This window comes from Melanostigma gelatinosum (genome assembly GCF_949748355.1).
Source record: "Melanostigma gelatinosum genome assembly, chromosome: 3".
Taxonomy (NCBI): Eukaryota; Metazoa; Chordata; class Actinopteri; order Perciformes; family Zoarcidae; genus Melanostigma; species Melanostigma gelatinosum.
In genome coordinates, this window is record NC_136636.1 from 10376824 (window position 1) to 10402322 (window position 25499).

The 25499-nt window shown below is 41.7% G+C and overlaps 2 protein-coding genes across 2 annotated transcripts; one reads left to right on the forward strand and one right to left on the reverse strand.

The window, feature by feature from the left end:
• Positions 1-1704: 1704 nt before the first annotated feature.
• On the forward strand, positions 1705-11431 carry tgm2b (transglutaminase 2b). The gene is made up of 13 exons (XM_079266458.1): positions 1705-1772; positions 4599-4778; positions 5835-6053; positions 6508-6626; positions 7081-7209; positions 7310-7487; positions 7646-7778; positions 8309-8412; positions 8513-8752; positions 9081-9356; positions 9453-9613; positions 9968-10104; positions 10923-11431. Exons 1-13 carry the CDS (start codon positions 1763-1765, stop codon positions 11071-11073), a joined length of 2037 nt encoding a protein of 678 aa, XP_079122584.1. The 5' UTR covers positions 1705-1762; the 3' UTR covers positions 11074-11431.
• A 1079-nt stretch (positions 11432-12510) lies between these two features.
• vstm2lb (V-set and transmembrane domain containing 2 like b) lies at positions 12511-25219 on the reverse strand. The gene is made up of 4 exons (XM_079266470.1): positions 25085-25219; positions 15299-15459; positions 13681-13725; positions 12511-13471 (listed from the first exon to the last, which is right to left on the reverse strand). Exons 1-4 carry the CDS (start codon positions 25197-25199, stop codon positions 13163-13165), a joined length of 630 nt encoding a protein of 209 aa, XP_079122596.1. The 5' UTR covers positions 25200-25219; the 3' UTR covers positions 12511-13162.
• Between the last annotated feature and the right edge of the window lie 280 nt (positions 25220-25499).

Here is a 25499-nt window from a genome sequence, read left to right on the forward strand (position 1 = left end):
ATGGATGTAATATATGCTGGAATACGTAACACTAATGGAATTTCTTGATTAAATGAAAGTAAATGAGCCATCAGAACATCATATCATCCAAGTTTTCCAAGAGTATTTCACATATATAACAACAAAAACACAAATTGTCTCCATGAAATATAGGAAATCACAATAGTAACTTTAAAAAAAATACAATGAAGAAAATTAAATACTTTAGCCACAAAGCCACAATTTTATGCATCACAGACATTACCAAGCTACTCACAACAGTATTTAAAAAGGAAATCATATACAAAATTGCTCTTAAAAGGTACCTTCCTTTACGTCATACTCCATCATGGAAAAAGTCACACTTCCATTTAATCATTTTTATGGAACATTCTTTGAAAGTACAAGTGTCAAAGAGCCTGCCAGTCTGGAAGTGAGTCCAGGTGATAAATACCACAGTCTCTTGGAAGCCTAGCCTGCCTTGGCGAGGTGCATTCAGCCATTTCCACTCTGTGGGTTTGGCCAGAGCTCAGGCTTTGGTTTCACTTCTGTTAATCCCTGAATTCCCTTTCCTGATGTAATACCCAACTCCAGAGCCAGGACTCATGTTTGCGGTTAATACCAGTCTGCCCAGAACGCTTCAAACCACAGGGACGGTTTGACATTGTTACAATTATAATTCATTATCCACTTTACTTTTGATGCATAACTGTTACTTAAAATGTTATGGTGGAAAAAGGGAAGTTGATATTGAGCAGGACAAGTGCTGTGGTTTATTTTTTTTCTTCATGTGCATAAGAAGACACAACAAAACTTTAGCAGTGACATTAGAAGCTGTTTATACAATGTGCTTTTGTGCACTTGGGTCTGTATATACATCCCTCGCCCCCTCATCGTGTAGCCTATACCAGTGCACATTTTCTTTGTGGTGCATCAACTGGGATTGACAGCTGAAAAGACCTCCAGTACCTGTAACCGCTTCTTAAAAGTAAATGCTGGTATAATTCTATATTTCATTTCATTGTCAAAAGATATAACAGCAGGGGGCTGTAGTTTACAGCAACAGGGGCAAATAGTTTTAAGACTATTTACCACAATGGAATAGTGAATATTCATGACCGCATTTATGACTGTGTGGGTTTTAATAAACTTCCATGTTCATGTGATGGAACATGTCAACCGCTCATTTATGCCTTTTGATTAGTTTTCGGACAACATTGGATGTCTGTGGCGCTCATGAATAAACTATACAGACTTTGGATACACAGAGGCTCATTAGTAGGATCAATGAGCCTACTTTATCTTTTCATGGGTTTGGTTGATTACAAAAATATAGTATATCAAAATACAGAATATCGCCAGACTCACCTTTTAACTGTTGGACAATCCAGTGAAACTATAGCATAACAGTGGACGACTGTTCAAATGAACTGCACCCACCAATATGACCTAGTTAGCTCCATGTGTCCGCTCATCAGTACGCATGACAGAAATGACAGTGAACTCTGTGCCTTTGCACTGTTATTCGCACTGTTATTCTGGGTCAAACAATCTCCGTACTGACGTGACGTCACCGTCTGCAATGAATCAGCGGAGGATGTACGGAGGCTACAACGACTCCCGTGCGTGTGAGTAGACACGCGCGAAGGGGTGCGTTCTGTGTGGCGTCACGCCCACTATCAGACCTACAAATAAGACCCACAAATAAAACCGAGATAACGGCGAGACGTGACACACTATTCCCCTCCGAGCTTCACTGGCAGCACAGAACACAGCAGCAGTCATGGCTCAAGGTAAGTTGGATCCTGACTACTTGTATCTTTAGCAGACAAACTCACGGTCACATTTGGCAAAAGTATTTGCCCATCTAAAAATAAGTTGGGTGGTAGTTTATTACTAGATAGTTAAAAATACATGGGCTACATGTTGATTCGTTTTTGACATAATCCATATTTATCCCAAAGGTCAGTACCCCAAGGACTTTGCTTTGCTATTTCCTAATATGGGAATAGTTTGTTTTCATGCAACTTCAAGTCTCTTGCAGTGTATTTTGATGCTCATGTGTTCAGTTTTTAGTAATAGGAGTTCATGACAAGGAAGGGCACATTTTCACTAAGTCTTGTCTGTGAGCACGCTGTAGACATGATGTCTGAGAATAACAAATGTGAAACATGTAAAGTTATCACAGCCTGCACATATTATCAACCTGTGTAAGCTGGTTTCAAAGCTTACAGCCGTTTATCAGAGATCTAAAAGCCAATGCATCTGAAAAATGTTTCACTCTCCTGTTTGAGCAGATGATTGTTGTTGCCCTGCTGGGACCCTTGTAATAGTGCCTCAAAGCAGCTGCAGCCGCAGCCAGTCAACTGCTGCTCTCTTTACAGGGACACACACACACCACCCGACAAATAGTTTACCGTTAAAAGCTTGTAAAGACATTCAAAAGTCCCCAAACAAGAAAGTAGTCAAACCTCCGGGTGGCTCAGAATCACCTCCAAAGATTGTAAATATGTCTTTGGCCTGTGTGTGTGTAGGCAAAATGTGTAGCATCTGAGGAGGTCTGTTGGACATTACATGGCAGAAAAGGCATGCAAGTATTTAACAGAAAAAACCCACTGAACTGGAACAGGCTAGTGTGATAAAATAAATGCTTTTGCCATTTGCAACATTTAATCTTCACGGTTGCAGGATGTGAGGAAGATGTCTATTGGAGCGTCGATGTGCTACACACAAAAAAGAATATGAGCAAAACACCGTTGCAGAATTTGGTTGTAGAATAAACAGCAAAGTGATACATCTGTGTCACCTGTTTTCCATCTGTTGGAAGTTTACAAAGCATTTAGTGGAAGTGTATTAACAAAGCATTTAGTTGAAATTGAAAGTGTCTGTGATGGAGCTCTGAAGTCAACATGGGTGTTACCTACAAGACTGAGACATCCATTCATTTATTCTGATGGGAGCGTATTTATTTTTCCATGATTCAAATAATGTTTACTGTACCAGTTGCTGTTGCAATGTGGTTTGGGGAACAAAATTAAGAAGCCGCAAAAAGCCTCCAAAATCACAACAGAAAGCATGACCTCAGTTTCCTTATTGCACCATTAGTGCGTTGTTTCTCAAGGTTGTGTGTCTCAGATTTTCATGTGTTATTATCCTTTGTAATACATTTCACATTTTGTAAGCTGAGGATCTGTTTAATTGGACTCTCTTGCCATGAGGTGCAAGTACAGTAAAACTCTTCTTTCTTCAAAAGGAAAAAGTGACGACGAATTTATTTGACCCGAGAGAGATACAGTAATTCTTTCTTCAGATGGTTCCTCAATCTGTTCATCTGTGTTCAAATACAATGCTGCTATTTCTTTGAATTGTGTGTCGATCAAATGTAAGCTGAAGGACTTGAGAGTATACACAGGCTAAGCCGCAAAGCCCTCATCATCCACTGACTACAATCTCCAGCTGTACTAGAATACATGCAGCGTTGGCATTTGCCCCAATTAGTGATACTAACACGTCTTCAATTATGACCTGAACCAAGGTGGAGATCAGTAAAACATCAGAGCCATGAGAAATACGGAGGAATGATGGATTTCCTGATGTAAAACAGCAGGAAGTCTTTGTTTACCCAAGTCTAGTCGAGCCTTGACACAACAACCTGTTTTCAGGGCTTTTCTTAACACCAAGGAATAATATATGGGGAGAGGTTAACCTCCCGACATGTCATGGAGCAGGAGGTGGACCCGTACTTTTCCTACCAACAGGAAATCAAAGGGTGGGCTTATATTAGTCACAAGGCGCCCTGCAGAGAAGGAGTGGCTGTGTGTTTGCACATTTCACAAGGAGTGACTCTCTGTCTGTGTTTACCTCTTGTTAAAACCATACAGAAAGCCCAATTATCTTACCATAAATGGCTGCGAGTGTCCTGCCGTTTCCACCTAATTTGCAATGACTTTGAGGAAATAATTGTAAACCTTTACAAAACCTGAAATCAACTGAGAAAATAAAATGATTAAAAGCATCAGTTTGTAGCTTGGAAAGCAGTATAATATATAAAAGCACATACCTGGCCACGTGAAGAAATCCAGCCCATAGTTAACCACCATTTTCTGGTTAATTCACTCCAAGTCTGCTATAAAAGAGTTATTTGTAATTGTTGGGCCTTGTGAATTCTATTAAATATCCCTTATCCTACACACAGCTATGTTTTACAATTTGCACTTCATCAAGACTGTGTTGTGGCATTTAAATTGCTCCATAAACATATACACTATCCTCCTATTAAATCAAAATAAGATCCAAGAATAGTGCTTAAAGAGTGCTAAAAATAGATATATGCACTTTCCTGTTGAATATAAAGAGACGCCCTTTAGATGCTATGTAGGATTTCATACATTTGTTGTAAAAAACTCAAATAATTCTTGAGCAAAATCAAAGTCCGCTTTGACGAGAAGTTTTGAAAGTGTTTGTTATGTGTTGGTAAAAGGATAATCAGTTATTAATACTCAGTAATGATTGTTCTACGTCTATGTTGTACATTTCAGAGATGTGTAACAAACACCTCGTTAATAGGGCTGTGTGTTCAGTTTTTAATGTGCTTTTTCAATGGTCTCTCTTCTTTCAAGCTCTGGACATTGAACGCTGGAACCTGGAGTGTGAGTTCAACAACATGGACCACAGCACTGATCTCAACGGGGCGGATCGTCTGATCGTGAGGAGAGGCCAACTGTTCACAATCAGCCTGTACCTTCGCTCCGGACGCTACCAACCGGGAGTCAGCTCTCTTGACTGCATTGCGGAGACAGGTAGAGCCATACGTTTTAGAACTCATTTTCTTCGTTCTTTTGGATGTTATGTAGGTTTCTGTTAATGTATCTGTCAGTCATTTGCACTGCATCAGGACATTTGGAAATGTGCAGTAAATGACCAATGCTTTCCTCCGATTTAAAGAGGCCACATTTGAACCCACTGTGTGTTTCTGCTGACATTATTTCCTTTGCTATTGTGATTTCAGAGATTAGAGGGGAAGGGAGCGGTAATGTTGGTGGAAAGGAAAAGGAAATCATTTTCCCTTGTTAGGTTTTCAGTGACACCGCTCCTGGCTTTGATCAGGAGCACATTTTCAGTAGCTGTAAGATGTTCTTTCTGGTTTTTCCATTGTTATCCTCACCTCCTCCCTTATTGTCCTGCGGGTGTCAGTGAATTTAGCTGTTATTGTTGGGAGCCGCAGATACTGTGTGATCATGAATTTGCTGTCAACCCTATAAACAATGAAAACCATCTGCCTCTTCTGCTCAGTTCATATACGGATAATCTTCCCAATGCAGAGTATGATAAGACAGCTGTTACTTGCCATGAAATCCAAAACAGGAAGTTCTGCTTGCCAACAGGAATGCATGTGTATAATCATAGATAGCATTATCAGCCTTTGAAAGACAAATATGTTTTAATCGTTGGAAGCCGGACCCTTAATCCCACCCGATGAGAAGGAAGCAGCCTTCCTTCGGTGTCGTTGGCTGTACCGGGTGGAAGATGTGAAGGAATTGACTGTTTGGATTTAAAGGAACACAGATGATATTAAGTTTACGTTTACCAGAGTTCAATTCTGAATTGAGGTCACACAGAAAGACTTGAGTCCCAAACAACTGTGGACTTAATTAAATGCCATTACACAGTTATGCTGCCCATGCATGAGACCAGATTCCAGAGATGTTTGAACTGAATTGAAGCAGGGTTAGGAAAACAGTACAAATGTACCCTGCAAGTTTCCATTCCCCAGACACCAATGTTCCACCAAGATCCCCAGGCTTTTTCCCCACATCTAATCTCAGGACTTTCACCATATTCTCTTTTACACGCAGGTCCTCAACCCTCTGAGCAGTATGGCACCAGGGCCTCTTTTGGTCTGTCTGCCAGCATTGACACTTCCTGCTGGAGCGCCGCTGTCATTAGTCCCCCCGGGGACATGGTGGCCTTGTCCGTCTGCTCTCCCCCTGATGCACCTATCGGCCGCTACACACTGACCCTGGGGGGATCAGGGCGGATCGAGTTTATCCTGCTCTTTAACCCTTGGTGCACAGGTGGGTAAACAGACCATGAGTCAAGCTGTCATGTAGTGGCTCTAGTGTAGTCATCGGCTACAGAGTGCTTTGATGATCGTGTTTCATTCCACAGTGGGCTTTTGACAGCAGCTATTTAGGAACAGTGCTGCAGAGATTAGCCTACATGAATGGTCGTAGTTTAAAGTAATAATAATAATAAAAAAATAAGAGAGTGATACTGATCTTCTCATATGACTCTTGGCACCATAGCGAATAAGTGTATTTTCCAAAATGACAAACTATTCTTTTAATTTAAGTTACCGGTAAGTGGAAGTTTAATTCTATGAAAACAAACTCCATCAACTGCAGGGTGAGTAGAAAATATGTTTATTTTTTTTCCCAAGAAATGAAGGCTGATACTTTACCGGTCATGTTCTACTTAGGAGGAGAGGTATTAGGACATTGATTTTATCGCAATTTCTCTTGACAACAGGAGATGCAGTATATATGGACAATGAGCGGAGTTTGGCGGAGTATGTCTTGTCTCAGGATGGAATCATCTACCGAGGCAGCTCCAAACATCCCGTACCAACTCCCTGGAACTTTGGCCAGGTACCAACACCAACACCGACGCTGTCAGCCTCACTTCATCTCACACTCACAGTGTGGCGAAGGAGTATGAAACACTCTCATTCTGATAACAGGAAAAGATCCACTTATCAAGTGAATCATGACCAGCTACATCAGGTCATACAGGCAATAATTTCAGACCATTTGGCACTGAAATGAACTGAGATATTTCTATCGGACAGTGCACAGTCTGGGTGTTATCATTTCCAGCCTGTTCTTTGACATCTGATACACAGTTTCATTAGTTTGGCATTCGCACTGCAAATACTATTGAGCTTCACAGCGTGCCAGAGTTACACATCTCATTCACTGTGTGTTTGCACCTGTCTTTCTTGTTTAGAAGAGGACGTGTCTAACCTTGAATCTCTCTTTTGATTACGTTCCACCTCTATACTTGTATCAGTGACAAAACCTAATCAGCAGTATTTGTGTACAGTTTGAAAGTGGAATCCTGGACGTCTGTCTGAGGATTTTGGATATGAATCCTAAATGTCTGAAGAATCCTGGCAAGGACTGCTCAGGGAGGAGAAATCCCATTTATGTTTCCAGAGTGCTTAGTGCCATGGCAAGTTATAACTAAACATATAAAACTAAAACTAAACATATAAAAGCTTGGATTTCAAATGAAAAATAAATGTTTTACACTCCTTTCCTTTGCCTGGCAGGTGAATTGTAATGATGACAAAGGTGTGTTGCTGGGAAAATGGACAGATGGCTACGAAGGAGGTGTCAGCCCCATGTTCTGGAGGGGCAGTGTGGAGATTCTGCGCAATTGGGACACACAAGGCTGTCAGCCTGTTCGCTACGGCCAGTGCTGGGTGTTTGCTGCAGTGGCCTGTTCAAGTAAGATATAAGCAGTGGAGCTTGGTGGCCTATCAGAAAACACATTGGATTTGTCTCAAACAGACACAACATAACACCATATATGTAAACACAGTCATGACATTTTGCTCATCCTCTTTGTATCGCAAAACTCATGTAAGTTGTTTTTACACCGTTAGTTTTCAGAGCTCTTGGCATCCCGTGCCGAGTCGTCACCAACTACCTGTCAGCCCACGACAACAACAGCGACCTGGTGATTGAACGCTACATTAACGAAAATGGAGACCTCACTGAGTCCAAAGAAATGATCTGGTAGGAACACTTTTTATGTACAGTGTCTAATACCACAGTAGGAGACAGGGCTGTGCACTACCAATGTACTTTAAATGTTTTAACAATACATAGTCTGAAGATAAAAGGTGTGGTGAGATACATTACGAGGGGAGATATGTGTGTACAATTAGATTGTCAGGACTACTGGGAATTATTTGACAGTGAGAGTAAGACATTTGAGACTTTATTATCTTGCCCTACCTCAAATATGGCAATGTGATCACATATTAAATGAAATATTTCTTATGGAATAAATAGAACAGTATTCAATCAGATGTACTTCCCAATACTGTAGTTTGGAAGATCCACTGATTTAAATATTGAATTCGATTTTTCCATACAGTTTACAGTGGAAAGTTTCGCCATTTTAACCCTGATAGTAAAAATTTACACAGTAGAGAAAAATCAGTTTTGGTGACTTCAGAACAAGTCCAGTGATGAGATGTCTTCATTGAAAAAACAGAAAGTGTATCAAGTGTATGAATCCAACTGATGGTGTGTATCTGTAGGAACTATCACTGCTGGGTGGAGAGCTGGATGACCCGGCCTGACTTCAAATCTGATTTGAATGGCTGGCAGGCCAGTGACCCTACACCTCAGGAAAAAAGCGAAGGTAACAAACATGCTGCATCAATGAACCCATGAGGCGTTTGTTTTGATCAAGGCATATCCTCACAGAGGTTATTTTCCGCCATTTTCCCTCTTCCCTTTAGGAGTGTACTGCTGCGGCCCTATCCCTGTCAGGGCCATCAAGGAGGGCGAGCTCACGTCCAAGTATGACGCCGCGTTTGTCTTTGCTGAGGTCAACGCTGATGTCGTCACCATCATGAAGAAAAAAGACGGCAGCACATCGAAAGTTACTAGCACTACAGTGGTGGGCCAGAAGATCAGCACAAAGAGTGTCGGCAGTGACGCCAGAGAGGACATCACTCATTTGTACAAGCACCCCGAAGGTAGAGAGCACTGCTGGACACCCGGCACATGTAGATAAACCGAACTAAACATCACAAGAGCTGGTCCTATCAATATTAAATATTATTACGAAAACTATATGCAAACCTCCTCCTCTACCAGCAGGTCACATCAAGGCCACTGGCTGTGCAAATTCTTACATTCCCCGTCAGTATTTGTGTTACCCTAATGCAGCTTTTTAAGGAGGTCGGGTTTAAGCTCCTTTACTTATACAGGCAATCTGTCATGTTAAATATAGAGACATTACATATTTTGGATGGCAAATTCTTTGGAAGCTACAGTTATTTACTGTAGCTTCTATATTTCCAGGCTCTGATGAAGAGCGGGAGGCTTTCAGGAAGGCTAACCACCAAAACAAGCTGCTCCAGCGGCAGCAAAACCAAGGGCTACACCTCACCATCAAGGTGACATCAGACATGAGGAAGGGCTGCGACTTTGATGTGTTCGCCGTGGTTACGAACAACACTCAAAGCGAGAAGAAGTGCCGCCTGGTGTTTCGATCCTGCGCCGTGTCCTACAATGGCTTTCTGGGGGACAATTGTGGTTTTAAAGATCTGCTCAATGTTGAACTCTCACCAGGAGCAGGTGAGCCAAGTCGCAGTGTGACGTTTTACATGTGAATGCTTTATGCTCTCGACCTTTTCATTGTGAGTGTTTAATATGTTGCATGTGTTCTTCTAGAGAGGCGAGTTCCACTCAGGCTGAACTACTCTAAGTATGGTGGCCTACTCACTGGGGACAACTTAATCCGTCTGGCAGCTCTGTTGATGGACTACTCCACCAGAGATGCAACACTGGCAGTGAGAAACATTGTCCTGGATAATCCTGAAATCAAAGTCAGAGTGAGTACTATGAAGTAAAACCTAGGGCATTTTGATATTTAACTCATGATGCCAAAACATTTACGTAATGTCCAATTAAATGCAATTTCAAAGTCAAAACAAGCCCTGAAAATGTAAAGAAAAGTGAAAAAAGGCCAGCTACTCACTAACACCATGATGAGGGTCAAGTCTGAGGTTGATCTTAAAAGCTTAGTATCAGCCATGCCATGGTTACGTTGGTACACGATGACAGTATTGAAACACTAACACCTATTCCCACAGTACGGAAGAACAAAGCTTGACCCAAGCAAAACTGTAACACGCTTAGTGTGATACCTTCATTAACTAACATCTGGATGTGACGGCGCTCTGCAGATCCTGGGTGAACCGAAGGAGAATCGAAAGCTGGCTGCAGAGATCACCCTCAGAAACCCTCTGCCAGAGCCGCTGGAGAACTGCTGCTTCAGCATCGAGGGGGCCAACCTCACTGCAGGACACGTCATCTCTGAGAGGTTGTATAAATACCAGAGACAATCATTCTTTACTCACACAGATCACCAACTGACCGACCATAAGTCCAAAAAACACAATTTAGCAAATCATTTGAACAGTTTCTCTCCAAGACAAGGAAGCAGGAAACATTCAAAATATAAGTGAAAGGATGGAGAGCAACAAGTTAGCTCACCAAACAAACTTCATTCTGCCTTTTTACCCAATGACAACACATGGGCCTATCTCGGTCTTCTAAAAATCATCACATTTGTGTAATGTAAGTGTTTGACTTCCACAGATATGTGTTATGGTGTTTGAGGACTAGCAGCTCCGGTCTTAGTGCAGCATCCATATGTTTGGCTGGATGTGCCCCTGTAGTCAGGACAGGAGGCCTCTGGAAAAGAAAAGAGTACATCTGGACAGAATACATTGAAATACCAGTGAGATGGCTTGTTGCTGAACAATAATCTCTCTATTATTTAATTTGTATACTGTGATCATATTCAGTGACCAAAGTAAGGAGAAGCCAATCAATTACATTAATCCAGACTACATTCATTTTGCGTTTTCATGGTCAATGCTATTGTTCAGCCAGTGTGTGTAAAAAAAGAAAATAGTGAAACTGTTATGAAAGAATACTTATGTTTTATAACATTCAGTCCTCTGCTGAGTGTAAACACTGAAGCTCCATTCGTATCGTCTCTATAAATCGGCAAAAACTGTCCCGAGTCCGATGTCAGTGGTAATTGATAATGTAAATATTTATGCAATCAGAAGACTGTAATAAATCCCTCCGAGCGTGTGACACAAACTTAATATTTAAATATTTACCTTACAGGCTTGGCGTCTCGGTGGGACCTGGGGAAGATGCCAAAGTGAAAATTTACTTCACCCCCACCCACTCTGGGATGAGAAAGCTGGTGGTCGACTTCGACAGCAACAAGTTGTGTCACGTCAAGGGCTACAGAAACGTCATCGTTGGAAAGTAAAGCCTTTCAACCGTTACAGTCAAATAGACGGCAGCACTGTTACTCTTGAGTCAGAATTGTTCACCGTTTCGCCTTCTAAAGAGAAGCGAATGCTTTTGTTTTATACATAAAATGCTTTTCTATTCAAATACCTTAGAATCTCACTGTATGTCCTGTTTGCTTCATGTATATCTATCTTTACTCAGAACCATAGATACGTTAATGTGAACGCTTTGTACTTATTAAAGCTAATCAAATCTGTGCATGCACAACTTTTAACAGAATATGTGCTGTGATCTGAAGTGCTTTGTTAGCATTTTAGGTACTATGTACTATTTTTCTACTTTTGAAGTGCCACGATTAAAAGAGTTGTTACACATGTTTTTGGGATAATGTTTCAACCCAGTCAGACTTTTCACACAATCTTTGACCTTGTTGGACAAAATGTGTTCGACTGAGAGCACAAATGCAACTTGTACATCTTTTATTTGCAATTGGTGCAACAATCGACCTTTTGCACATTCTGCCAACAGCAGAGGTGATGAGGCATCTGGCGTGGTGCTTGTCAAGTTGTTTCAATCATGAATATATTATATACTAAAGAGATCAATTTAGACAGCTGTAGCCAAACAACTATGATCAAAAGAGCTGGTCTTAGTTTTTTACCACCTTACTACTGTATTCAATTCAAACTGTTCACTTCTCTCCTTGGCTCTGGGACGCACATCATTTGAAAAGCCTGTGGATGTCTTCAGGTAAAGAGTGTTGATCGTGGCAAACTGCAGCGCTGCTCTGTACAGTTGGTACTGCTGGTTCTTGTGGCCTAAAACAACTCAACTCTGTGTAAAATATATATTTCTACCATCAATACAGGTGCGTCTGCATGCACGTTGGGGATTCATTTTCCTAAAGTTAGAGGAAGTGCTGCTCTCTTCTGGCCACAAACAGCAGTTGCAAGTATTAAAAAACGAGGCTGGAGAGCTTCTGTATCAGGCATTGTTTTTGTGGTGGAGTAACTGGCTGCAACACACAGCCATTCAACTGTTAAGATACTTTTTAACTAGATACACGAAACTGAATAGCCTATCCATTTACAACCCTACAGTAGATCACAAAACCTGAACCATGTTTGAAAGGTACGCAGAAAATGTCCTCCGATCCGTAACATGTATCAGGATAAAATAAATAAAGTAATAGTACCAACAGTAATAAAATACAACACTGAATACCAGAATAACGAAAAAAGAGCCCAAGTCATTTCAAATGGATGTATTGAACAGAACAGATACCAAACAGCAGCACTTAGAACAAACACATTTAAGAGGGGAATGTGAGTCAGGTGACAGAAAGATAGACTGTGGTGGAGAAAACGATGACAAAAGTGTGGAGTGATTTACGTACTAGTTGTGTTTCTTGAGTCATTTGGTTAAGATGTAAACAGAGTAAACTTATTGATAACAGCAAAAGTCTACAGTGCCAAACATGAATTCACATACGATTTGATATGATCTTGATGTGATGAAGGCATACATTTTTATTGTGACAAACATTGTAGTGTTATGGTGTTAAAACAAATATTACATCAATAAAATGCAATTTGAAAAGTTCTCAGGTGAATGAAAAAAAGCTTAATTTATTCTTAATTCCATAGAAAGCATTAAAATACTGCAGCTTTTTTGGACATGCGTTGGTAAAAGACAGTAAAACTGGCACATTGCAAAGGAAATGGTTTATTTAGTATTTATGATTTCAATGCTAATTCTGACTCTCCACTGCCTCTACTTTAACTGTGTTAAGAGTCCTGCTCAGACAAAGAACAACAAAACAAAAGTTATCTGTGACTGCAGCCTAACTGTCACATTAACATCAACCTAATACAATAAGAAGAAAGCACAGAGACAACAAAACAAAGCAAAGCAAAAAGAAAACAATCATATGTGCCCTTCATTGGCATTCAACAGCAATATTAGAGACAGACAAACACACCGTGGAACACAAAGCCTTCCAGTTACGTCCTACACCTGGACTCTGTGGCGGCGTGTACGTTGATGACAGTCCCTCTTTAGAGATAAGTCACGGACATGCAGGCAGACGGGCACGACTGCCGACTCTAAAGCACGCAGCTCTCATTGCAGTCAGTGGTGCTGCTGGCTGATCTCCTCTTCAGTTCCCTGCCCTCTGTCTGGCGGCGGGCGTGCGGGCGGTTCCCCTGTGGCCGCTGCCCTGGCTCCTGCAGCTTGGAGTCATCCGGCCCCTGACTCCTCTCGCGCTCCACCTGGAGGTAGGCGCGAACGCGGTGTTGCTGCGCCACGGCGCCGCTGAAGTCAATGACGCGACACTCGTACGTGCCCTCGTCTGACGGCTTGACGCTGGAGAGACGGAGCTTGTGGGAGATGTTGCTGCCGGCTACTTTTACCACCTGATGGGGACACAACATTATGTATTCTCATTTGAAGCCGTATGATGAACACACAGTAACATGTCGATATCAGTCTAAAGTCCTTAATTATGGATATCTAGCAACAGCTTGGATGCCTTTCTTCTTCATTGTAATGAAAGAAAATAGTTTTCTTTGATATCGTCTTCCTCGTTTGTGCTTGTTGACAGTTGGCGCAGAATCAAACTCACACTAATTTTGGTGGCGTCTTTGGAAGTTTCCTCCAGGGCTGCAACCTGCACAGAAATATGGATGATGCATTAGCAACAGATGCACATTTCTAAAATCATCTCACAAAAGCAAAACATTGCAGCGGACAAACATGTCTGATGTTTTCAGCGTTATTTTTTCCCCTTGTAGGCGCCATTTTCTCTCTGGTGGTTGAGCTTGATGTATGCCTATATGTGCATGTTTAAATGTGTGTGTGTGTGTGTGTGTGTGTGTATGAGCACACACTCTACAACCCTAAGCACGTACGCCTCTGAGCAGGAGTGTGTGTGTGAATGTGTATGCAGAGGCACAGAGGTATTCTTTTGGGCATAGGTATGAATTATGCATGGCGCAGACAGATATTTAGAAAATCTATTTCTTTCCCAGTGCCAATTATAGTCTAGAGGCACAACAGGGGAGCCTGAGTTCCCCCATGATGGGAGAGAGTCAACCTGTTCCCCCAGTGCTGGCAAATGCTAATCAGCAATTATCCCTTCGTTTCCGTGCCAGAGGGTTCCTGCCGTGTCGAACGTTGCATTTCCCCCTCTCTGATATACAGCGAGCTTTAGGTTCAGTCCGAGCAGTTCTGTCCAAATAAATTGAATTGCAAAAACTGAAATAGTGATACAGAAAATGGACTTTGTGACTCTACTGAACAGATCTGAAAAGAAATGTTGAATATAAAAGCCCTCTCATGTATGAGAACATAGCTGTCGCAGATCATGTTTTCTGCTTTCAAGCACGAACCATACGCATCGCAAAGATAAAGGGAAATTAGTTCCATTTGGTTTTCTATTGTCCTTTTTTACTAGAAACCCCACCCGTTGTTTTGTAAGATAAAAACTGAAGTTGATGCTTTCAAACCATAGGCAACACACAAAGACATGGTTGACTATTCGCATACGAAACATTTGACAACGACTTGCAGAAGGCCCGGGAGATGGGAGACGAGGAAGCTGTTTTTTGGATAATTGTTGGGCTTGTTGAATTTCTTGCTCTTCTTCCTCTACTTATATATATCTACACACTACCTGAAATGACATACAGACAATGTTTTTGATGTTTTTCTTGTGATTTGTACGTGTATCACTGGATGTCTTGCCGTCTTTATGATGTGTAATATACAGTACAATGGTGTCTTGTAAGCACCTTATGCACTCAGTCATCTTACCGTAGTCTACACTCATACATTTAGTCCCAACCTCTTTTTTTGTCTGTTGTAGGCCCACAGCCCTATCTGTTTAATATGTACCCCTTCATCAGCATCATCCATAATATGTTCTTCTCATGAATGGATCCTAAATGGCATGTTATTTATCAGAATTCACTCTCTAAAATATTGTTACCTCTTTTTTTCATACAATTGAACAATTGTCCGCATTCAGGGGGCTCAAATCTGTGTTCCATATGAGCAGTTACCTCTTTATTGTAAATTTGCTAAAGATCCCATCACAACCAGTTTGCGATCCTATTCGGATGTTTATCGCAAATACATGGATTTGCTTTTAAAATAGAAACTCTTTTTACCGACAGCGGCACACGTATTCTCCCGAGAATCACTGCACACGTCAAACAAAAATGCTTTCTTTGGCGTCTTACATTATCAGCGATCTGAGCAGGCTTCTTGTGCCAGTCTCTGATGTACCACCACTGGATCTCCAGCGAGTAGGAGGGAGAGCCCGCCCCACGGAAGGAACACGCCATCTCTACATCCTCACCGCTCTGCGTCGTGATGTCATGTGGCACCTCTGTAAAGAGAGCTGCAAGAGTATAAAAAAAAAAAGGGACAAAAGTTGAGGGAAAATGATGGGCTTAAGACATCCCTGAAATGACAGAAGGACAAATCCTCAAGAGTTATATATCTCAGCGACAACATTTCACTGGCGACGTCACTGCATCACACTTCAGTCAGGGAAGGAATTGTGACACACGGATACAAGGTGTTGGTAGCCAAGTAAATATAGCAGCGAGAAATTCAGAGAGAAGGTATCGACTCAACAAACCAGTGTCAGTTGTGAGATGAAAGCGTTCCTGAATCTACAGCGTAATTATCTACAGTGTTCTGCATGTTTCACTCTCTTAGTCTTTCGGCAGAAACTGTAGTTGCAAGCTCAAGTGTCAAGACTGTGATGCTATGCTATTAGTATATCTTAATGATGTAATCCTTCTTTCGATGGTTCAGCAGCCCGAGCTGAGCCGAACATTGTACCGATGTAGTCATTTGGATGTGTCATGACACTTCAATCCCACGCACACATAATGTAATACACCACCTACACAGAGAACATCATTCTCTCTTCGGCTTCCTGTAATAGTCAATAATTCAAAGTAAGACTACATTTTCCATCATATATCATCTGACTCAGCATGTGTGTGGGAGGACACTTTGTGATCCTATTTGTCTATGGATGAAGAAGCAAAATGGAGACTGACCTCAATGCAACTCTTTAAAGACATTAAGCTTGATTAAAACACATTCATAGTTAACCCCACTAACCCGAAAACAAAGAGAAAGAATGAATCAAAGCATGAACCAGCAGGTTAATGGATGAAACTACAACTAAATTAAAGGGACGGCTCGGAGGGATCTTCTTTCGAAACCTTTTATACCCCACATAAGTTCCACATCAACACATATGTCCGGTGTTTGAGATGTTCAACATTTAATTGACCACAAGAGCAGGATTTTAAGTGCTCAGATCAAATTGATATGAGTGAAAGCTATACATTTACATTCGCAAGACCACATATAAGGCTGGCATATAAACATAAAACCCAAAGAAAAAACCCAAAGATATTGAAAACAGAAATGAAGTCTTAAGTTCTACACAAAAATTCAACACAAACGCCACGCTAAGGTTATATAAAATGAAATATAAACTCAGCAGAGTGAGTTAAATGAAGTGCAGGCAATATTCATACAGTATCGACCCTTCTAATTATAATATAATTAATATACTGCATAGTGAAAGTATGATGTACACACCCACCACCCGAGGACTATTTAAGAAATATTACAGGAATAAATCATTTTTATAAAGAAGACAGGATTAGCTATTATGTAGCTAGTGTATTATTTTCTGTTTTTCTGTATTTATTGGTCTATTTTGTAAGTATATTGTTACTTTAGTTTTCTTTCCTCATCTTTCAAATACATTTTTTCGTGTTTTAAGGCATTTTTAAGAAATGCACAATGTAACATCTGCATCAGGTGCGCTTGAATAGTATCATCATTATCTACTCACTCTGGAGATGTGTCACTTAACTCTTTAGTGAACCAGTGAAAAGGTTCATGCACGAAGTGTGACGGGACAATAATCTCTCGTCTGTTCGGATTCAACCTCTGAGCTACAGAATAGTGCGGTTTCAGGACCGAGCGTGTCTAGACCAGGGTAGCGAAGGGAGAAGTCCGACGCCGTATCTGCAATTGTCGTGCCCTTGATGCACCACTGCTTGCGGCAGTGGCCTCATTTGTCAAGAGGAGACGTGCTGGAGGGATGGAGCCATCCTGGGGGCCAAGAAGGGTGGAGGAAGAGGAAAGAGAGGAAAAGGACAAGGGCAGAGGTGAATCCAGGCGAGAGTGTCGAGAAGAAAGAGCTGAGAACGATGGACGGGAAAGTGAGGAGAAGAGATATGAAATACAGGGAGAATAGCTGGATCCACACACAGTGATATGAAGGAAATAGCAGCGTTAGAAAGAACTGTTCATAAAGGAATGACATACAGTATGGAGATGTACGAAGACAAGAGCAGCATGTAAAGTGCACTTAGTGCATGTAAAGTTCACCATACACACCATGTACTTAAGTTAATGTTCTCCCAGTTTGGGCTCTGCTAAAAGCTTCAGCTTTAAAACTTAGTGCACTTTCCACCCCTGGCAAGGTACGGAGTCATCTATTAAAAGTCACAACAGCATACTTCTTGCCAACATTTCTTGTCTAATTCTTCGACTGGAGTGTGAAATAAGAAGTGAAACAAATAGAAACTCGGCATTTTACAGGTTTGACAGACTGTTTTCCTTTTAAATGTTCAAACTATCACCACATACGAAGACAAGTGGAAACAGGAAAACATTTACCTGCTTATCTATCTTGTTTTTCTGAGTACGATTTGTAATGTCTGGAGCTGGTCTGTGAAAAGCGTCTCGTGATTCTGCCGCACAGTGGGACATATTGTCCTGGGACAATCTCCTGTAGCGCTAGAACTGTTCCTTCGATGCCATCGTAGACTGTAATCACAGCCGGCGTAATGATTCACTTTCCTCTGACGATGCACGCGCTTCCTGATGGAAGGAAAATCTTTTGAGGATAACAAAGCAACCCGATCTGAACTGAACACGTCCAAGAGATTCAGAAATAGCATCTGAGGAAAAGCTATGAGAAAGTCAAAGGATGCAGAAATAAAACTGTCATGTGGCCCTTTAAACTAAGGAAGGAGCTCACAGTCGCAGTTATTTTAGAGACAGATGCACTGTGTGTTAAAAGTCTTCAGCAGACAATTATTTCTTGAATTTAATTATTTTTTAGTAAGGCTGAATCAATACTTGGTGACTCTTAATCAATTAATTACATCACATTTCTAACTTTATGTTTGAAAAAAGCACTTTGTGTTTGAAGAGGTGCTGTATGAGTGCAAAATGTACGCTTTTTATTCACATATATTCTTTTCTGTTCTTTCTTTCATTTAGTTTCTTCCTCTATGCATCTTATTATTCAAGACTGTCACTCTGTCTCTTGGATGCCCGATGAAGAGCAGAGGGAATGACATCACCATGCCTCGTAATAATGTGCTCTGAACATATGGTGCCAGAGCTGAAGCCTGGAGTAGCAGAGAACCTCGCTGTGCATGACGAATATGAGAGAAACAACAGAGGGTGGCATTTCAGTCATCTTGAGTTTTCTTAGATTTCGATGCAGGCGCTGGCACTTTTTTTTTTTGGTCCTGAAGATACAGTATCAACAGCTAGCGGCAGAGCACAGACAGCAGCATCTGCCACTCTGAACAGGCTGCGTTCAAACACAAAGCTCTTCGTGGGACACACAGTGAAAGACACAAAAACAAGTGAGCAGAAAAATAATGAATCTGACAAATTATTCTTATCTTATCTTCTTTGTCAATTCTTAATCTTAATTGACCAAAGTTAATGGATTATATTATTCTCTTTTTACCTGCCTTAGCAAGACTTCCCTAAATCGCCTCGTGGTTCAGAACTTAACAATCAACTAAATTTGATTGAGATTTCAGATTGTTTGTAAAATGATTCTCCTGAAATCAACCCTTAAGACCCTTTTGAATGTAAGAAACAATACCTGTCTCCAACTTCCAACCAAAGTAGAGTATGAAGGAGAACTGGTGAAGAATTAATGACGCTAGCTGAGTCGCCAAAGTCATTTGAAACCACAGTGTATGAAGTCAAAGTCAAGTCAAGGAGATAGCTGCACGGGGAGTCCTAAAATACACCCGGGAGTCCAACGCAGTCGGACAGGCTTATAGCAGCAAGGTAATTCCTGCAATCAAACATTATCTCAGCATTTGGTGATTTTCCTGATTTAAATAGTTGATTACGAATCGAATATTTGGGGATTTGGGAGTGTTGATCGGACAAAATAAGATATTGCACCTCTGAGCTAAATGTGACATGTGGTTGTGAACTGTGACAAGTTGCACTAAAATGCGAGAATGAACATATTTTTAACTAAACCTGAAATTTCACCTGTCATATTATTCCCCCCACTAAAGCGTGCTTTAAGGGTCTCACAACATCTCTCTGACCTTCTATCCCACATTACCACATCATGGCAACTGAATGAGAAAAGGCGCTGGTATATGTACTGCAGGGCTGATGAGTGGAAGTGGAAACAGTCGGGAGGGAATGCGAGGGGCAGGTCAGGTCAGGCTGATGACGAAAGAAGTAACATGTGTGTAGAGGGGTGGGGCATGTCAGGTGATAAGGAAGGGAGGAAAAGTGCCAGTGCACCTGGTGGATGGATGCAAAATGGAAACTAAGGGGCCTGAGGAATAGGGAATGTGGGAGGAGAGGAGGGACAGAGAGACTGTGATAAAAACAGAGATTCATTTCACGAAGCACAGTTTGCTTGGATTCAAGAGAACGGTTGCCCTGCCCTAATCTGCTGATTGGAGCATTCCTAGTAATGCAAATGCAAACATTCATGACAGATACGCTCATTCTATAAATACATCCCGAATCATTAGCACCACAAAATCATGCTGTGCCAAAACTAATGCCTCACCATCTTGCCTCCCTTGTCCCTCCTCCTCCTCCTCCTCCCCCTCCTCCTCCTCATCTCGGCATTATCGATCTGACAGTTGTCAAATTGCCTTTTGGTTTGCTGTGCAGACGCCCTCTTCAACCTGCCTGTGAAACACGACTTGTTGACAAACAGACTGTCTCCCGGTGAGTGCTGTGGCGACGTCAGGCCCTGACAAGCCTGCCCTGTTTCCTGCCTTTAATCACATTAGCGTCACCAGAAATCAATCACATAACCTTGGTAGAATGCTAAATCAACGGAAAAGCATGACGCCAATGGATACATTTTCACGGGCCCCGGACTGGCAGAGACAAGTGTGAGATCGTGTACGTCTGACGTGAATATTGACTTCCAGGGAAATCTCAAGCACACTGGGTTGCCTCATTTATCATGCCATAGGGGACCCCTGTTTGAAGATGCAAGTACAGTGCATGCATTTTTAACTTAAGGCCACGAGAACACAGAGGCGCCTGTACGCTGTCCACCAAAGACTCATTAAAAAGGAAAAGGAGAGAAAATAATGAAAGAAAAGCAATGTGGTGGAGGACATAAATATATGAACAAATGCATGTACACTGCTGCAGCCCCAAAGAGACCACTCTTAAATATTTCTCACTTCAGGTCCAAGGCAAAATGAGAAGGATAAATCCAGCCCGAGAGCCAGTGTGAGATCAATTCTCTCACACACACACACACACACACACACACACACACACACACACACACACACACACACACACACACACACACACACACACACACACACACACACACACACACACACACACACACACACACACACACACACACACACACACACACAGTCTCCCTTCCTGCTTCGGAGTGAGCTTGAGCTGTTTGAGGATGACTAAATTATAGAGGGCTAATTAGCATGGACAAGAAGCAAGTGTGACACCGTATCTTTGCAGGTGCGTGCGCTTGTTTGTGAGCCGGAGACAGAAGCAAATCATTTAAGGACAAGGCTTATGTTGTTCAATACCGTTTACTTATTTTGAACATATCACACGAAAAGGCCAAAACCAACATTGTGTTTCTCCGTCTCGCATCACTTTCAAGTCCAATCATTACTACTGACATCTTAACTAACCAATCACAGCTATATGCAGACGTTCCATTCTTTAAAACAAGCTAAATAATTTCCGAAATCAGCTGGGCACTGTCATTTTGAGGTAATTTTAGTAAGTTATAGGAGTAAATAGTGCAGTTAGTGGAGTTAGTGTGCTATTTGAGTACGTACAGCACCAGCATGGTATATGTGGGAGTGACATATACCATCAATGTGGCCCTGTGACAATGGAGCTCTATGGCACAGAGGAATAAGATGTATCAAGATTTGGCCACGCTATCACTTTTTATTCAAAATTCTAACGACCATTGAACCTGGTGAAACAAAACATATACATTTGATTTGGAATCAAATTCCAAATCCTCCTTGAACTCCAGCAGAGGATGGTCCTTAATTGTCCTTAATTGTCCTTAATAAAGGTCCTTAATAAACCATCCATCAGTTTGTTGACATAAAACACAACTGCTGCCACACAGTAACTTTAGTTTGTCTGCATTAATTCCACCAGTTAAAAATGATTGTGTTTTATCAAATGCTCCTCGAACAAAGAATGAGCATTGTGGTAGATACATTGTGTGTAAGATAGCTTATCACCATGCATGAAATCAGGATATGTGGGAATGTCGGCACATACTGTGCCAAACAGTTACGTAAAGGTTTTTGGACATCGGAATAGGACAAAAAGAGACATTTGGTAGCTGGAAGAATTGTAGAAAATCATTCTCTCGGTTAAGTGCAAACATTTTTCACCTTAAAAAAAGTTACCACCTTCCGGGGACAGCAAGTAAAATCAGGGCCGTTAACTCAATGCTCCCATTTGAGTCACATCCGTAGGGCACCGGAGAGCAGAGATGATTAATTGAGAAGAAATCATTCACAGTAAATACCAAGACGTTAAAAATCCAGCTTAACATCACCAAGGTGAATAAATAGCCCGTAACCAGAATCCCTCTGGGAAGAGGTGTTTCACGAACTTGATGAATGGCTTTAATAATCAGGGGAGCCCCAAGGGAACGGTGGATGAAATAAGGAGAAGCTCCTGTAATAAAGAGAACTGCTGCAGAGATTAATCTTGATCTTAAAGAGCTTTAATCCTGCAAGCATGATAATCAGCTGGAGGAAGAAGTTGTGTTTGGGTAGTGAATATGGGAAAAGCCTTGAAGGAAAAAAACAGAATAACACTGAGAAACAAAAAATAAGCAGCCTGGGAATTTGCGTAAAAGTCAATAATGCCGTTTACAATCAGCTAACAGAGAGGAGTCTCCTCGGGGAAATAATCGCTTGCTGCGACACCTTCAGCCTTCATTGAAGGTGGAAGGTACGGCTATTTCTGACAACATCATCTTCTGCTTGAGTATGTTGCCCTTGATAACCTTTAAGCCTTTAAGACCTTAAAACCTTTAAGACAAATTATTTTAACTGCGGGTCATGACAAATATGATTACATCACACCAGGGTTCACTGCGTCACCAGAGGAAGCAGTGGCCCCTTCAAGTGGCAACATGTTCAAATGTACTCATGCCTCCTCGAGGTGAGCATGGTTTCAACCATACCGTCACTCTCCTGCTGTCTACCGAGCCTCCGCCATACAGCGTCCTCCGCTGTGACAGCATGACGGTGCAATCTGATGCCCTCCACGCACAGCCGGAGCGCCATTAAATTGAAAGCCAATGCAAACTGCCGGGGCTGGCCATCCTCATTAGGACACCAAGCAGAGGATTGGCAGAGAATCCCAGACACTTTGGAAGCCTGATGAATTGGTACACGCCCCCACACTGTGAAAGTAGTACGCTCACGATGGATAACAGGATCGACGCTGCCATACAGCGCTAACACTGTCTCACACTTTGTGTTGAACATGAACAAAAACTCACGCAAACCCCGCTCACTCCTCCATCTTCACTGAGACCCGACCCTGGGAGCGTATGGCAGGTGAGTGGCTGACACTTTGACACAATGAGGCCCACAATGCGGTGAAGGCAGTGATCCACGTGACCTGGTCGCTTGACTTCCCACAAAACATATTATTTTGCTTTGCAGGTGATTTAATCTGCAGTTCAGCTATAGTGGAAGCTGGAGTGCTTGGAGCTGACCGGGCCCCAGCCGCGATGCACTTTATCTGGAACAAATAAGCCGGAACTAACAAGCACTCTCCAGAACAGCACATCCAGTCGCTCTGCTCTACATGACGGCTCAGCTCCTCTCTGCTTTTTTCAATTTATCAAAGAGCCCAATTGAAAGAAACCACAACAACAAAAAACAATCTCCTGAGGATTACTGAACCACAAAAACAGTCTCTTCTGCTGCTGGACCTACTGTGAAACAGGAAGGCGTTTCTTTTTATTTCTGTCTCAACTTATGAACACAAGAGTTTTCACCCTTGTTAAAAGAGTCAACACCCTGAGGCATTTACTTCTTTACGGCCAGTCTGAGACACGGAGTGGAAAAGAGAGCACAACGACTACAGCCAACTTTAGTTAACTCCTCGGGGAGAAATGCTGCTAATTGTTTGTCCAGCCTCTCCAACACAGTCAATCCATTTGGAACCGCTGCGCGCTGCATTCATTCGTGACGATCGAGCTAAAGCACACTCGCTAAGCAGAGAGGGCTCAAGGGACAACTGTTAAGACACTGTGATGAAGTGGTTATTACACAATTTAATTAGACAACAGTACATCTATGTCTGGAGATGCTGGAGAAAGGTAGGACTGCTAGTAGGAAGGAAAAAAAAATGCCAATGACGCTTAAAAGAGCTGACAGTGAGAAAAGTAACAGAAAACAACAGTACTGGCTGAAAATGAAACACTTAGCAGTGATGAAGTTGTTTTAGCAGCTGACTGGATGCCATATCTTACCAAATAAAAACATATTTAAGGATGCCATCGCCTACAGCATACAACTGTGGAATGGTCCGACAAAAATATATACTTAAAACAAGTGGTTTCAAGAAAGTCCATGAAACACAATTGCACCTTGTAATCACAATATTAACAATCTGCTTATGAGAAAGGTTTATGAACATCATCTTCGCTCTTTTCTCAGGTTTCCTGCCTGCCGTTCTCTACCGTCTGTAGCTACTGGGAGACATGAACGAAAAGCATTTATCGTTGCTGTTATTGGGTCATCATGATTGTGTGTGGGGGGGGGTTCGGGTCAGAGCAGAATGTCTGCGCCAGGGAGGTTGAGGGTTCAAATCTCTGATGTGGCTGAGTTGAGTGTTAATTGTTAAATTCTTAAAAATGCATAAATGAAACTTGTTCAGCGGCCATGCACAAAACAGGAATTTTACTGTACATTTTCCAGGAGGAGTGCCTAGCCAGGGTGGCAGCGTAGCGAACGCAAAGGTTATTCTACCTCCTCAGGTAAAACCATCCATCCTGATCCCACTATACCTGTCATGATCCATGTAAAAAACACCACTTTAATATGTGTTGGGAATGCATAGTTTGTTTATTTTATAACGACATTATTCAATATCAAACTTGTTTGTTGTGCGGTGACGTTTAGGCCATTGCAATTGCCGGAATCGGACCTGTGATGTTGCGGTTATGTGGAATGAGTTGTACTAACTTATCACAGATATACAGCAATTATTTTTCATGAAGGATTTTCTGCAGAAATAATTAAACACAACATAACCTTGAAGGTATTTTGGTCAGCAGTTAGTTTTAACTGATGCTGAAACAGCCTCATGGACAATGGACTAATTCTTAATCAATTTGATTGTAGGGGTTGAATGTGGCTTGTGCCCAGCTCTTTATAAGTTAGTAATCACTTAAATTTAAAAAATGATTCCGCAACTTGCACTAGGTTAAATTCCACTTTCACGTGGACACATAAAAGATGATAAAAGTCAAGATAATCACATACAACAGCAATTCTGCAATAATAGTCTCCATCTATCTTCACTACAACAGGAATAACAACCAATGTTCTCTGAACCCCACCCGGTCAATCCTCTTCAATCATTAATATTGTGGAGTTCTTCTTCCTGTCAACCGCCAACAAAACAGACATAAAACAATTTACCATTTCCAGAGATGCGATTATCCACCTCGCCTTGTCCGACGTTGAGAGCCGCGTTAAGTTGAATATAAAGTCCCACGTATTGTAAAATCCTTATCATCACTCCAAAGGCTCCCATTGCTTCAGCTGGTGTTTCAAGCGGTTGTATGAAAATTGTCACATTCGCTGAGGAGCATCGATAAAATATCCCCGCCGGACTGCGGTCAAATTAGCAGACACTCGGATCTCCGTGGTCAAGCCAGCAGACACTTGAATTTTAGTGCGCCTATATGCTGAAATTCACGGTAAACGCGTTCAAACGGCACAGATCGGGAGCGAGCGAAGGACTTTGCAAAGTTAGCGGAAAGATTAACGTGAGACAACATCCGGTTATCAAAATAAGATGTCAAATAAGCGAGAATCATTATCGTACACATAT

What these genes read in the sequence shown, in the direction of transcription:
- vstm2lb (XM_079266470.1), bottom strand. Translation starts at nt 25,199, where the DNA reads ATGGGAGCCTTTGGAGTGATGATAAGGATTTTACAATACGTGGGACTT. An exon ending in TAATCGCATCTCTGGAAATG is followed by an intron (nt 15,460 to 25,084) that starts GTAAATTGTTTT and finishes ATACTCTTGCAG; the next exon opens with CTCTCTTTACAGAGGTGCCA. An exon ending in CTGCTCAGATCGCTGATAAT is followed by an intron (nt 13,726 to 15,298) that starts GTAAGACGCCAA and finishes ATTTCTGTGCAG; the next exon opens with GTTGCAGCCCTGGAGGAAAC.
- tgm2b (XM_079266458.1), top strand. An exon ending in TGCTGCAGTGGCCTGTTCAA is followed by an intron (nt 7,488 to 7,645) that starts GTAAGATATAAG and finishes TTACACCGTTAG; the next exon opens with TTTTCAGAGCTCTTGGCATC. An exon ending in ACCTCAGGAAAAAAGCGAAG is followed by an intron (nt 8,413 to 8,512) that starts GTAACAAACATG and finishes TCTTCCCTTTAG; the next exon opens with GAGTGTACTGCTGCGGCCCT.